General features: G+C 42.6%; 1 protein-coding gene across 1 annotated transcript in view; it reads right to left on the bottom strand.

Annotated features, from left to right (window-relative positions):
- Positions 1 to 215: 215 nt before the first annotated feature.
- The window catches only part of trpc1 (transient receptor potential cation channel, subfamily C, member 1), a 74,602-nt gene continuing 58,657 nt past the window's right edge, over positions 216 to 16,160 (bottom strand). The window contains exons 10-13 of the mRNA XM_034168585.1: positions 2,550 to 2,734; positions 2,159 to 2,360; positions 1,727 to 1,921; positions 216 to 687 (exon numbers count right to left, since the gene is read on the bottom strand). Coding sequence (XP_034024476.1) covers positions 460 to 687; positions 1,727 to 1,921; positions 2,159 to 2,360; positions 2,550 to 2,734 — 810 coding nt within the window. The 3' untranslated portion in view covers positions 216 to 459. The remainder of the gene's footprint in view (positions 688 to 1,726; positions 1,922 to 2,158; positions 2,361 to 2,549; positions 2,735 to 16,160) is intronic.

The raw sequence follows: 16,160 nt of genomic DNA on the forward strand, positions 1-16,160 counted from the left end.
AACGACCACCTGTGAGCAAGCACTTGGCGACAGTGGGAAGGAAACTACTGGATTGGGAATGAGAACAAAGAAACGTCACTGGGATATCCCTAGTCAGCGGTATCCTGGTTTTTAGACCAATATGGCCAAACATAATTTTTTAGATCCAAAAAGTAGTCTGTACTTATCCAAATCATCTCATTCTGCTATTAATTGCAAACAAGGAGGGAAAATTCTTTTCATAAATCTTTATTTTTGTTGAAAAGGAGTCATTTTTATTTAAGAAAAAGTGAATACATAGTGGGGCCTGAATGCAGAGAATACTGTATATATTTTCTCGTTAAGTTGTGGGTTTAAATGCTGCCTCTGTGATTCAAAGAGCAGAGTTTGTGCACATACAGGGGTCACACAGTATCCCATATACATGAAAAACTTTGACTTCGTCAAAACGAGAATAAAAGGAGATAACAGATAGTCTTTTTAGCTCCTGGGGTAGAACATGGCATATTTGGAGGTTCGGAAGCCCAGCAGGTCCCTCATCTCATTGCGAAACTTAGAAAGGTCTTGGCGTAGATCGTTTAGATTTTCCACTGTGGCCTGATCTGTGCTTTGCATCTTCTGCCGCGTGGAGGTCAAGTAGCGGTGAACGAGACAACACATGATCTTCTGGTAGTTCTCGTCACGTTTCTGCTTCAGGTTCTTCCACTCCTGGACGGATGATGGTGAGAAAATTCAGATCCAGCACAATATTAAAACTGAATGTACAGCTCGCCGTACGACAATATGTGAAACACTTGTTTATTTGTTTGTGTGTTTTTGTTTGTTTGTTGCACTACTCCTCCGAGGTTGTTGGGCCAATTTTCATTGAAGTTGCTGGTTGTGCAAGGAGATTAACCCCTGACTTTCCATTGAAAGGTTTGTTTTGGAAAGAGACAGAGACACTGGGGTTAAACATCAAAATTTTGTCTTATCTGTCTGTTTGTTCCACGCCGCCCATGTCCAATTTTATCAAAAGTGATGTGTGGATTACGGTCAATCCAAAAATTGCCCTTAAAGATTTGTTTTGGCAAAGGTCAAGGTCATTGTGGTCAAAGATAAAAATTGATTTTCACGCGGCTTGGCACACATATGTGGGTGGGTTCTGGAATTGCCCAGGCAATATGAAATGTACCAAATGTCATTTACTGGTCTCAAGTGGAGTCAATGGTCAAAATTTAAGTTTTTCTCCTCGGATTTGCACCAAACATCGCACATGCTACACGTAGGCTGGTTCTGGAATTGCTCAAGCAAAGTCAGATTTACCAAATGCCAGTCACTGAGGCCAAGGTTATTGGTGTCAAAGGTCAAAATTTACTTTTTTTCCCCTCCAAACTGCACCAAACATGGGACACATATGGGGTTGGGTTCCGGAGTAGCCCAGCAAAACCAAATTTGCCAAGGGTCCAAAATTGGGGTCAAGGTCATTTCTGCTTGTCGATTTGTTGGCCTTCTACTCAGGGCCTTTTACTGATTTCTAGCAAATGTAGTATGCCATTGAAGGTTGGCTCTGAAATTGCGAGACCTCTGGCAAGGTTTGTCAAAGGTCAAACACTGGGTGTAGATCAAGGTCACTGGGTCAAATGACAGATTGCCATAGCCCTACTATTTTCATGCCCACAGAAGTCGTACTGCCTAGCACATCAGAAATAAATAAATGAATAGAGGTTAGAAATAAAAACGGACTTAAGCTCTTTCTCCATGTTCTCACCTTGAGGCTATTTTGCCTCTTCATCTTGCCCTTTGAGGTGTGTGAACAAATCCACTTGCTCATGCTGGTTACCAAGTAGCACACTGTTTTTGGGGAAGGGATGATGTTAAAGGGAGGTGGCAGGGTGCACTTGTCATCAAAGTAGCTCAGCCACAGTTTGGCTCGAGCAAACTTCCACTCCTTGTCCTCATGATTCTGCAGAGATCCAAAAGGCAGCGATGAGAAATGGTGTGATTTCATATATATATATATATATATATATATATATATATATATATATATATATATATATATATATATATATATATATATATATATATATATATATAATATATATATATATATATACTGTATTTGGGGGTAAAACCTCTTCCAACCCAATCTCAGTTAAAAACATTCAGAAATTCTGTCTCAAAACTCCTTCACACTTACAGCAATTTGTCTGAAGCTTTTGTGGAGCATGGCGACCAGCAGCTTGGTCAGCACAATGACAACTACAATGTTGTAGGTGCCAATGATCATAGTACCCACAAAAGAGCGCAGCTCTTCTGTGTAGCTGATACGGGTGACAAAGAGCGCGACATGCGCCAGGGAGAAAATATACCAGAACAGGGCGTAGCAGGTTCCCATAAACCTGTGGTAGGAAAGAAATGAGAGGCACTTTCTGCAACATGTCTACCAGATGTACTTTCAGCAAAACTTTAAGAAGCATAATTTCACAGTTTGCTATTGAACGAGAAGGCTATGTACCAGTCTCGTAAATACATAGCATTCATCATTGGTGTCATCTCGTGTCCAGATGACACATTCTGGTTAGTCTTACGTGTGAAATGCATCGTTGCTCTGTTGATGGCAAAAGATGCCCTCGCAGTCCTTGGGCGTGTTCTTTTCTGGGTCTTTCTGATCTTTTCCGTAGAGCTGTGTCAGCCCAATGGTGAAGGAGAATAACACAAGTAGGAAGAGGCCCAAAAACTTGCCAAAATCCTGCAGCATCTGTCCCATGGAGATCTGAAAACAGATTAACATTCAATTAATAATAATATTCATATACAACCCCAATTCCAATGAAGTTAGGATGTTGTGTAAAATATAAATAAAAACAAAATGCAATGATTTGCAAATCCTCTTCAACCTCTATTCAACTGAATACACCACAAAGACAAGATATTTAATGTTCAAACTGATAAACCTTATTGTTTTTGTGCAAATATTTGCTAATTTTGAAATGAATGCCTGCAACACGTTTCAAAAAAGCTGGGACAGTGGTATGTTCACCACTATGTTACATCACCTTTCCTTCTAACAACACTCATTAAGCATTTGGGAACTGAGGACACTAACTGTTGAAGCTTTGTAGGTGGAATTCTTTCCCATTCTTGCTTGTTGTACGACTTCAGTTGTTCAACAGTCCAGGGTCTCCGTTGTCGTATTTTGCGCTTCATAATGCACAACACATTTTCAATGGGCGACAGGTTTGGACTGCAGGCAGGCCAGTCTAGTATCCGCACTCTTACTACGAAGCCACGCTGTTGTAACACGTGCAAAACGTGGCTCGGCTTTGTCTTGCTGAAATAAGCAGGGACGTCCCTGAAAAAGACGTTGCTTGGATGGCAGCATGTGTTGCTCCAAAACCTGGATGTACCTTTCAGCATTGATGGTGCCATCACAGATGTGTAAGTTGCCCATGCCATGGGCAACCTGCACACCCCCATACCATCACAGATGCTGGCTTTTGTACTTTGCACTGGTAACAATCTGGATGGTCTTTTTCCTCTTCTGTCCAGAGGACATGACGTCCATGATTTCCAAAAACAATTTGAAATGTGGACTCATCAGACCACAGCACACTTTTTCACTTTGCGTCTGTCCATTTCAAATGAGCTCGGGCCCAGAGAAGGCGGTGGTGTTTCTGGATGTTGTTGATGTATGGCTTTCGCTTTGCATGGTAGAGTTTTAACTTGCACTTGTAGATGTAGCGACGAACTGTGTTAACTGACAATGGTTTTCTGAAGTGTTCCTGAGCCCACACGGCAAGATCCTTTACGCAATGATGTTGGTTTTTAATGCAGTGCCGCCTGAGGGATCAAAGGTCATGGGCATTCAGTGCTGGTTTTTGGCCTTGCCGCTTATGTTTAGAAAGTTCTCCAGATTCTCTGATTCTTCTGATTATATTATGGACTGTAGATGACGGAAACCCTAAATTCCTTGCAATTGAACATTGAAGCGAAACATTGTTCTTAAACTGCTGGACTATTTTTTCATGCAGTTGTTCACAAAGTGGCCATCCTCGCCCCATCTTTGCTTGTGAATGGCTGAGACTTTTGGGGGTGCTTCTTTTATACCCAATCATGACACTCACCTGTTTCCAAACAGGTGTTCTTGCCATTTGAAATGATTTTAGTTTTGTGTCATGTCTGTGATCTGCTTTTTTTCTACAAATTAAACAACTGAATGAACATCCTCTGAGGCCGGTGATTCCATAATTTAATTATCCGGGATGTCATCTGTCCAGCACAGGAATTATGAAAAGACGTGGACATCAGCACTTTTTCGGCACATTGAGACAGACGTGCGGAGGAATTCCGTGCGTCGCGGCGGTGCCGCATGGCGCAAAGCAACGCCGTGATGAAGCCTCACAGGACATGTTCTGGCATGTCCAGGCACATCCACAATTTCTCGGATAATCACTCGATGGAAAAACCACTGACAGCTGTCTGAACGCCATCTCAAAGCCGTCCTGTGAGACCAAAACGGAGGTGGTTTTGTCTCGTTCCAGTAGCGAATCCATCGTGACGCACGAAGCCTCCACTCGGCTTTCCATGACAAAATCTCTTGTTGAAAGTGAAATCTGCTGGAAAATGGTTGATGTCCAGCTCTTGTGATAACCAGAGAAATGGCACACGATGGTCACGGATCCATACAGCCATCCGTTTAGAAATGAAATGGTCGCTCAGCCTGTTGATGGCGGCTTCGGAGCGCGGTGCCCCACCAGACGCTCTGGGCCGTCCTTAAAGCAACAGTAACACTTCGTAATCTCTTTGAAGCCCATAAAATTTTCACCAAAAACCATCTGAATTTCTCGAATGGTGTCCACTTTGATGTCCCTCACAGTTTCTGAAAAAATTTTGATCAAGCAAAGCGGCAGTCTCTGAGCCATTCCTAAACAATGAAAAAAACGACGAGAGGGATGGACCACTCCTCACTCAAAGCCTGCTCACAGGCAAATGACGCAACCGACAGGCGTAAAAAAACTCACGCATGCGCACGAAGGTTCAAACTTGTCTGACGCAATCACACGTGATTCAAATCCATATGGTTTTTGAAAAAAATAATAAGGTCGGATACTTTTCTAATAGACCTCGTATATCTAAGGATTCATGTTAAACATGCTAAAGGTAGCACAGTTCTATGTCTGTTCATGTAGAAACTTGTTGGCTATAGGCAAAATCTAAGTCTAAAACAACTTAGGCTTTTCTCACATATGTCACAGAAGTCTATTTCTGGACTCCTGGACCTCATTTATCAACCATTCATATGTGGAGATTTGTGCGTAAACTGTTAGTATGAACATTTCTACACAAAGTACAGACGTTACCAACTTGTACATATACTAAGGAATGTATGTTAATATACACACAGTTCTGACCATGCATACACATATCATCTAGTGATAGGATATGTCATTCAATGCGCATATTAAACAAATATGTAGGACTGCTTTTTTGCATTTACGCAATATCTCTAAAATTAGAAAGGTCTTGTCTCAGAGTGATGCTGAAAAACTAATTCATGCATTTATTTCCTCTAGGCTGGACTATTGTAATTCATTATTATCAGGTTGTCCTAAAAGTTCCCTGAAAAGCCTTCAGTTAATTCAAAATGCTGCAGCTAGAGTACTAACGGGGACTAGAAGGAGAGAGCATATCTCACCCATATTGGCCTCTCTTCATTGGCTTCCTGTTAATTCTAGAATAGAATTTAAAATTCTTCTTCTTACTTATAAGGTTTTGAATAATCAGGTCCCATCTTATCTTAGGGACCTCATAGTACCATATCACCCCAATAGAGCGCTTCGCTCTCAGACTGCAGGCTTACTTGTAGTTCCTAGGGTTTGTAAGAGTAGAATGGGAGGCAGAGCCTTCAGCTTTCAGGCTCCTCTCCTGTGGAACCAGCTCCCAATTCAGATCAGGGAGACAGACACCCTCTCTACTTTTAAGATTAGGCTTAAAACTTTCCTTTTTGCTAAAGCTTATAGTTAGGGCTGGATTGGGTGACCCTGAACCATCCCTTAGTTATGCTGCTATAGACTTAGACTGCTGGGGGGGTTCCCATGATGCACTGAGTGTTTCTTTCTCTTTTTGCTCTGTATGCACCACTCTGTATTTAATCATTAGTGATTGATCTCTGCTCCCCTCCACAGCATGTCTTTTTCCTGGTTCTCTCTCTCAGCCCCAACCAGTCCCAGCAGAAGACTGCCCCTCCCTGAGCCTGGTTCTGCTGGAGGTTTCTTCCTGTTAAAAGGGAGTTTTTCCTTCCCACTGTCGCCAAGTGCTTGCTCACAGGGGGTCGTTTTGACCGTTGGGGTTTTTACGTAATTATTGTATGGCCTTGCCTTACAATATAAAGCGCCTTGGGGCAACTGTTTGTTGTGATTTGGCGCTATATAAATAAAATTGATTGATTGATTGATAGAACATAGTGTCAGGACTGGACGAGGGCAGGACACAAATGCAGGCTCGACAAAAAGGAAATATACTTAAAGGGTGGTTTATTCAGGCTTGGGATCGTTAACAGCAAGGCAGTCCACGGAGCAAAAATACTTGACAAGGATTAAGCTGAAGACGTGGTCCAAAGAACAAGCAAGGTCAAAACAGGAGCAAACAGGTATGTCAGAGCAGAGGCAAAAAACAGGATCCAGAACACAAAACAGAGTTCAAAAACAAGGCTTGGCAAAACAAGAACGAAACAAGAGGCTGGTACGTGAGGGAATCAACGAACGAGCGGGGAAGAAGTGAACAGACGCAGGTTAAATAGGGACAGGTGTTAATCAGGAAATGAGGTGCACGTGGAGGAGGAAAGGCCTGGAAAGGGGGGCGTGGTCAGGTGACAGCTAAGAGGCCAATGATGCAGAAGGGCGGTGACAAATGGGCAAGAGAATGACAGATGAAGGGGCGTGGCTGACTGATTGGACAAAGTGCAGGTGCGGAACTGAGAGTGCAGTGATCCGGAAAAGACTGTGGAAACAATGAGAGACTGACAAGCAGGAGCAAGAGAAAGGTGATTAGATACAAACATGAGAATAAGAGATAGTACAATGAACACCACCCTAACTTGAACAAAACTGAAAAGCATACAAGAACGTGATAAGTGAATCATGGGAAATAATACAATAAACCTACTTAGAACAGACAGAAGAACTACAAGAAAACAAAACTGAAAACCAAAATCAGAAATACCCAAATACTTAACAGAAGAGAGAACAGTAACATAAGCAAACAAACACTAAATGCTGAAACATAAAAACAGACTGTGGATAAACTAGAATGGAACTAAAACATAGCTGTAAAGTAACAAAGAAAGAAAGTGACAAAGCAATATGAGAACATTGAATAAACGTGAAGAAAGAGGCAATAACAAAACAAGACTAAAACATAACTGAGGTGAAAAGTAACAAAGGAAGAAAGTGACAAAGCAAAAATCAGAACATGGAAAAAACCCCACATGAAGAAAAAGGTAATTAACAAAACGAGGCTGATGCCAAAGGAACAGAACTAAATGAAGAAGGGACATATGGGCTGAAGCCTGGAAACGGCCGGGACATGACACATAGAAACTACAAATAGAAAGCATTACTGTCAAGTACACAATTAACAAATACACAATTAGTAATTTTGTCCAGTTGCTGTCAAAATCTACAAAACGAACCTGTATGAAATGAACAGTAGCTTTTGGCTTCAACCTCAGCAACAAGCACTTTGAGTTCCATATGTTACTATAAGGCATGAAGCAAATAGTTTTTTTCCCCCTGCAATTTTATCTTGAAAATGGGTCCATGTTATTTTCACTGCTTGAATTTAGGAGAAATTTTATCTTAATATAGAGAGCAGTGTGGTGATGTCACAGAAACAAACACAAAGGACGCTGGGACAACTGTAACAATAAATAATTGTTTACTTATTCTGTTAATAGGAAAGTTTTATGCTAGTTCTTTTAGTGAGCTTGTTAAAGCTGATACACCCAGAAAGCTTGTGGGGACGTGGTGATTAGCAGCTGTTGTACATTTAAAGTAACACTGAAACAAGGTTATTTGTCTATTTTGCTTTTGTTTTTGAGGCAACACATCAATGCCTGTGGGGCATTTAGTTTTTCGGTTGCACACTTTATCATCTTTTGTAAGTGACCTTACAAACTATATAGCAAACCACTGAAAATGTATTTGCTTTACATTACTAGACCTGGCTCACATGTGATTTCGTGCATTAAAATTGTATTTTGTGCATGTGAGACCTGGTTCTCACATGCACGTTTCTCTCTGCCCAAACAAAATCAATATTTGTTATTATGCACATAAACACCCAGTAATAAGGTATATCAAGAAAGGTGTTATTTTCTATCTCATTTCTCTGTCCACACTTGGCAACTTGGCATGGCACGCATGAACTTATGAAATGTGGGAAATAATTGTATCTTGTGCGCACATAGTAAAATTTTGAGTGCTGAATAAAAATGTGGCCTTGTTACATATTTATATGCCTTACAATGAAGCTCTGCAGCGATTGCAGAAAGGACAGTCTACAGTGCTGCTCAGGTCATCACCGTAATGTGTGCGCTGAGTTCTGAATTTCATTTGAAATACATTTCTGTGTTATGTTGATAAGGCATGATTGCATTGTATCACTCGGCTTAAGGGTGTCCTGTTTTTCAGCCCATGTAGTGCAGCAGATAAGTGAATATTTACTGAGGGATCCTTCAAATGGTGATGCAAGCACCGAATTTGGCACACATACTCCACAGACATTACTCTTTTAAAAATGCCGGGTACCCATGTGAACTTTCAATAGGCGGCCAAGAAGGGGTCAATTGAAGTATTACACAGGGGTCAAAATTTAAAAATGCCCCAATCATATTGAAAGGTATTCCATATTATTTGTCTGATCATAAAGATTCCAAAAAGGTATAGTGTGGACTATCTGTGAATGAATGTTACGGAGTTATGGGGTAAAAACAGCAAGAACAGTGACAAAGGTCAATTTCAATTTGTACAAGAGTCAAAAGTTGAAGTTGCTCCAATTTTAGTAAAAAGTGATGCAAATTATTAATTGGGTGAATACGGTTTTAAAAATGAATAGTTTGCATCATGTATCATGCTTAGTTATCATGTTACAGGGTAGCATATGTCACATGTCATAGAATCCAATGGATGCTGATATTGTTTAACCTTTACTTTGCAAACCAAGCACGCAACACAGTCAAAACTATTCCATTTATTAATCCTATTAGCTCAACCAGTAATTTGCACCACGTTTTACCAAAGTTGGAGCAACTTTAACTTTTGACCCCTGTACAAACTGAAATTGACCTTTCTCAGTGTTCTTGCTGTTTTTACCCCATAACTCCATTCATTCACAAATAGTCCAAACTATACCTTTTTGGAATCTTTATGATCAGACAAATAATATGGAATACCTTTCAATATGATTGGAGCATTTTTAAATTTTGACCCCTGTGTAATACTTCAATTGACCCCTTCTTGGCCGCCTATTGAAAGTTGACGTGGTTACCCGGCATTTTTAAAAGAGTAATGTCTAAGGAGTATGTGTGCCAAATTTGGTGCTTGCATCACCATTTGAAGCATTTTTTTCAGTTATCCGCTGCACTAATGACTGAGTTTACAAAGTGTGTCCTTATTCTTCACTGTTATCCTTTCTGACCGCTTGCGCATACAGACATTTGCACACCCACATTCTTGTTTAGCAGTGATTTCCTGGTCAAGTGGAAAAAACAAGTTACTTTGGCAGTGGGATTGCTCTCACCCTACCTGAGAGAAGACAGGCAAACACAGAGAGAGGACAGAGAATGTTTTCTCAGGGCACTGACCAACCCACTATTTCTAGACCTGAGTGGCTAATCCGTTTACTAAGACATGGAGATTCTTAATCAAAATCTGAACACAAGTGCGTATGCACACAGTGCGCAGTGTGAAAGATGACCACAGTCCCTGCACCTCAAGGTGAACACTGACAGGAGTGTTTGCAGTGAAACCCAGCCAGCTTGTTTGAGAGGGACGGTGAGTCTATTACCTTGATTCATTCTCTTGTCATGGCTAAATCCCTCCACTGTGTCCTCGACCACTTTGTACATGTCTGATTTAGGAGCTGCAGGAGTTCGTGGCTTGCCCAATCTGACCAGTAGCCTCACTTAGTTACTGTACAAACACAACAGGAGCATGGAAGATCAGGGGCTCTTAACATCGACTGAGGAGGACAGGAACACAAATGTGCCTGTGTACTGTAACGGATCAGCATGACCGGTGATCCCAAAGCAGAGAAAAACACACTGGAGGTATCTGACAAAGTTCCTTACTCAAAAATCCAGGTACAGGCTACAGTCAAAACACAGCAGATTTGTCCACGAGGTGACAGAATATGTGAGGAGCCAGGCTAAGTCCAAAAGACAGATGATTAGTGCAGTTTAGAAAAAAGGTAATCAGACCAGACAAAGAAATCCAAGAGTCAGGAAAGAGACACATGAGTAATCAGGCACAAACAGATCTCAGCAGCGGTAGGAAGATAATCAATTGCAAGAAAGACTTAGGGCCCCTTCACACACAGAACAAATAAGTACAAATCAGGGCGAATCACAGCAAAATAGCTCGTATGAGCAAACCATGAAAACACTGAGCCGATGTCGGGAGGGACACGTGGTCAGGCAGGTGTGAAAGATCCCGCTGTGATGCTGGAGCATGTCTAACCACATCGCGCAGCTGCTGTGAAAAAAAAAATACATGCCACCCACGGGATTTGAACCTGCAATTTACAAATGCTCTGATTGCCAGGCCCGACACGCGTGTCCTGTGGACAGTACGCCGCAGGACAGACATCTCGTCATGTGGAACAGGGGTCATGTAGATGACGTGACTGTTATGTGTCGGACGCGGTCGGAGCACCGACCCAGCCTTTGACAGGACCCAGCACGAAATAAGCAGAGCACGGTTCAAAAGATAACAGAATTTAATAATCATAATGAGTGCAGTGATAAACAACCAAAAATGTCCGCGGTCTGGTGAGGTGAAAACACGGCGCGCTCTCAACAGCGCAAACGGTCCGGAGCCACAGCAGTTCGGACCCAGGGACCCCGCCGACACCCCCCCAGGTGGCCGCGACAAACCGAGTCTGTGAAGAAAGAAAACATGAGGTGAGTCCAACTATCTCTCACCCAGAAAGACACATCTCAAAAGGGTGCACACCATCAGCAAACACTTCCTGGCTTAAATATATATCAGCTTCTCACCCTGCAGGCACGGAACAACTCAGTTCAAATCTCCACTGCAGCAGAAGCTGATTAGACAATTAGCATAACGTGACAGCTCAATAACACAAGGTGTGAGGGACACCAAATCCACTGTCATTACTTCATAAAAGTCACCAAAACCAAATTACCTCAGGAAGTGTGCTGAAGAGCGTGAGACCTCACCCAATCCTCCTTCACAGACTGTGGCGTCAAACCTGGAGCGGTCTCTGTGTCCGTAATGGTGAGATTGTTCTCCTGACGTTGATCTCACACGTCTGCTCACAAGGTCGAGTCTCTGGCAATCACACACTGTGCATTCAAGGTTTAAATGCAGCAATCTCTGATCAAGACAGAATACACCACAGCTGTGAGTCCTGATGACCTGCACGTGAAAACAAGCCTCAGGTGTTCAGGGTGAGGTCCTAATGCTCAGCCACTCAGTCCTGAATGCATACCACCTGGTGGGAAAACAGAAACCAAGCCAGCCAAACACCCCAGTACACAACATTAGGGCCCCTTCACACACAGAACAAATAAGTACAAATCAGGGCGAATCACAGCAAAACAGCTCGTATGAGCAAACCATGAAAACACTGAGCCAATGTCGGGAGGGACACGTGGTCAGGTAGGTAGGTGTGAAAGATCCCGCTGTGACGCTGGAGCATGTGTAACCACATTGCGCAGCTGCTGTGGAAAAAAAAAATACATGCCACCCACGGGATTTGAACCTGCAATTTACAAATGCTCTGATTGCCAGGCCCGACACGCGTGTCCTGTGGACGGTACGCCGCAGGACAGACATCTCGTCATGTGGAACAGGGGTCACGTAGATGACGTGACATTCAGATCGCCTGCTGCGTGTTATGATCTGATGGTTCATTTCACCTGCACTCTAAAACATTGCAGCCTCATTTAGTTATGTCCACTTTGGATACTGAACTCAACTTTATAACTCAACTCAACTTGTAAAGTTGAGTTGAACATCCAAAACTTGTAAGAGCTCTTTATGTTAAAGAGAGGTAGCAAGTGGACATAACTAAAGAAGGCTGCAATGTTTTAGAGTGTGGGGCAACCTGTCAATGTGGAGTTGGGTATGTCTGCAGCCCCGCAGCCACCCTTCTCATAGCGCTCATCTCATGACCTCTCTTGTGGCATACGTCAGCCACGCCCCCTGCACTCTTACATTTCAAAACGTCTCCTTTTCTCACACCTGAAAATGGTTTCTCACGGGAGCAAGGAGCATTCAAAATCTTCGTCGAAGTTCGAAATGACGGCATCACAGGTATGTTCTCAGAGGGGTTTTTCTACTATCTAGAAACGGTTAAAGTTATCATTTTAACCAAGTGGAGAGTTTGTATTTCATTTGAAATGTAACGTGTCTCAAACAAAAACAATATTAATACCATGCTCATGAATAGTATATAATATCTACATCAATTATATAATATAGTAACAATACATATATGTAATTTTTTTTTTTTGTTGATATACCCACAGGTTATGTTGGACGTGGGAGGTTGGGAGACCTGCTTGGCATATATTCAGAAGATCCCCACCCTGGATTATGCAGCGTGTTCTGCAAGAAGTCAGATGAGCAGTTAAAGTCTTTTTTTATTTAAGCACAGAGAAAACAATCAGGCCATGTGTTCTTCACCATAGGTCTTTGGGCACAGTGAAGGACGCCATGCGTTTTGGAACACCTCCAACAGCAAAACAGACTTAGTGGTAGTTCAGGATAAAGACAGCAGAGGGCACTGTGAGCTTATAACCAAAATTTACTTCTGAAGGAAAACAGCACAAAATATATCAGGATTAACAGTGCTGGGAAAAAAACAGGGATCACTACTCAAAAAACAGGATGATATCTTGACTGAAACACTTCAGAATAAAAATTAACACATTAACTCTGCATAGTCTACAAAAAAATACTCAGGGTCCAAAAACGTTATCAGAAAAAAGGAGAAATCATTTACCAAGCTGTCAGTGGATACACATGAAGGTGTGTTTTACACGGACGTGATGTTGTGTGGGCCGCCAGAAGAGGAGGTACTGCTGGCCCACCACCAAAGGGCGCCCTGCCTGAAGTGCGGGCTTCAGGCACGAGAGGGCGCTGCCGCCACGGACACAGCCGGGAGTGACAGCTGTCAGTCATTAATTCCTGACAGCTGTCACTCATTCTTCATCATCGCACTCCATAAAACCCAGACGTCATCTCCACCTCATCGCCGAGATATCGTACTTCATTGGAGGTAATATCCTCAGCCATTTGTGTTACTTATAAGCTGTATATTGTGAGTGTTTGCAGGAGTACCGGTCCCTCTTCCTGTGGAGGCTGAGTGAGTGCAGGACGGCACTCTTTTCCTCTGAGGGATCACTGTAAATTCATCAGCATATTGAGTGAGAGGTGGAGGTGGCATTCCCACCGTTGTTGTTACTGGGTGTGCACACACCTACACTTGACTGTCTTTGTTCTCGCCAGCAGTACCAGATCCGACAGTCGGGGACGGTGTTCACCTGGGAATTCGGGACTTGGCGGCTCCAGTATTCACCAGGTTCGGTGGCGGCGGAAATCGTGTGGTTCCGGCTCTTCTCAGGACAGACGTCTTCTGTCCTCGAGCCTGCCCACACGTCACCTTTGTGGATTGACTGTAATTATATTCTGAGATTGTCTGTATTTCGTTGTGCACATTTCACAACATTAAATTGTTACTTTTTGGCTCATCTATTGACCGTTCATTTGCGCCCCCTGTTGTGGGTCCGTGTCACTACACTTTCACAACACATGAGACGACGTTGCAGTGAGGAATGATGTGACGCAACTGCTGATGAAGGGCAGCTATCAATTAACACCGGAAGCTCGTATGAACCCGTCGGTAGGTGAAGCAGAGAGAGAGGAACTACCCATGCCAACAGTGCACATGCTACCTGTGACATCTTTTACCCAAATCAGAATAGTTTTCCACCCGTAACAACACAAGTCTTAACGCTTAGACAGATTTCTGTAAAAGTGAGGACTTCCCAAAATGTCCACACTTACCCAGTACAAAAACAGATCCACACAAGAATAGACATACGTGTGCGTTGTCAGTCATGACAGATTATTGCTCTCCAAAGGTTAAGCTGGGGAAGCGTGAGCTCCCCATGGTAATAAGAAGTACACAGACAGTAGTCTCAACCTCAGTAGGGGGCGCTGCAGCAGACGGGTGAGGTGTCCTCTTCGGGAAAGATGGAATTAGACAAACTGCAGCCCACATATTACTCACTATCTGCATGTGTGAGTGTGTCCGTACTGCAAACATTTGCGTATCATAAGTGTGGAAAAGCGTGGGCCATCTTTCCATCCTGCCAAAGCAGACAGTGATCTCACAGAGGGAGAGGGGAAAACAGAGATATGTTCCTAAAGAGACTTCAGTAACCGTTTACCAGATACTTTTACCACCACAAACAGCTTGTTGACTTAATGACTGGAAGCCCAACTTCACTGCAAATTCAAAGAAACAGCAAATGTCACACACACGAAAGATAAGTGATATTCAAAGGACTGCCAGGCAAATACTTGGCTGGTTTTGCATCATTGTTGTTCCATCTTTCTGCCGGCTGGATGACACACAAGGTCATAATGCAATAAAACGAGACGGCCAGCACTCGCACTGTTCAAGAATCTGAGAGATGATGCAAAACAGATTTTTAGCTTTCCTGAAGACTTGGAAAACAATAATATAATAAAAACCTTATTATATGTATCATTTTTAGGCCAAGATGAAACGTTTTATGCAATTAAAGGGAAAGCTTGAAGTTTTTCTACTTGGGCGCTTTTTTTAGATGCTTTTGGGAGTAAACTTTTCAGTCGGGACACAAATGAACTTCAAGCTACCGGGGCACGCTAACACACACAGCAAACTGCTTCTCGTCACCACCGAACAGCACAAAAATGTAATTAGAAGCATCTGTCAGCACGGAGAGGATCCCTACAGAGATAAATGTAGAAATCTCTTTAAAATGACCGATTGTACAACTAGCTGCTTAGCTTAGCCTCACTGTCCTCTCGCTACCATTCAAGTCGAATGTACATCAAAGACTTGGTGATCAGAAACAAAGGTGTTTATGTTTTAAATCAGTACTGCACCAATTCATTTATTTTTATTTTATTTATTTTTTATTCATTTATCACATGTTGATCCCCCCCCCCCCCACACACACACACACACTCACATCGCCTCAATTCGGATAATGGACTATTTCAAAATTTAGTGCACATAAACAATGTCAAATGTATATGTGTTGTTTTTTTAATTCTGATGTGTGCCATTATTATGGTAAACAAGTAATAATTGTGGATTAATTGCTGTATCTTGTCTGTGGTATTTGGAGTGTGGATGCAATTTTGTTGTTGCACTCGTGTAATGACAATGACAATAAATCAAATCTCAAATCTCTGTAAATATGGCAGAGATCAGCCTTCTGCTGATAGACCACAGAGCTGTGCTGTCTGTGGTCTTTAAGCCTTCTTTGAAAGTTTGTCATCCAAGCTGGACAGTGTCTTATCTACAGTGCGTGACCGCGGTTTACACATTAATTCTCTTGAATCTGCACACACTGATTTTGATCAGCATTTGAACCAGCTCAAGGCCGAATACTCTGCACTCCGAAAAGACGAGTGGTTAAAATCGAAGATGGCAGACCTGGAGGGATGCAGCAGATGCCAGAATGTTTGGATTGCGGGTTGACCTGCAGCTACTGAGGGTCCACGCATGTCTGTTTTTTCTCCAAACTCGTCGATGTTTTTGGAAAGGAGGTGCTAACTTCACTGCTGGAATTGGACAGGGTGGACCGGAGCTTAGCACCTAAACTGGCTCCTGGAGGAAAACCCCAACCAATTATCCGGCGCTTTCATCGTTATCAAATGAAAGATCTGGTGATTCGT

Source organism: Thalassophryne amazonica, chromosome 1 (genome assembly GCF_902500255.1).
Source record: "Thalassophryne amazonica chromosome 1, fThaAma1.1, whole genome shotgun sequence".
Taxonomy (NCBI): Eukaryota; Metazoa; Chordata; class Actinopteri; order Batrachoidiformes; family Batrachoididae; genus Thalassophryne; species Thalassophryne amazonica.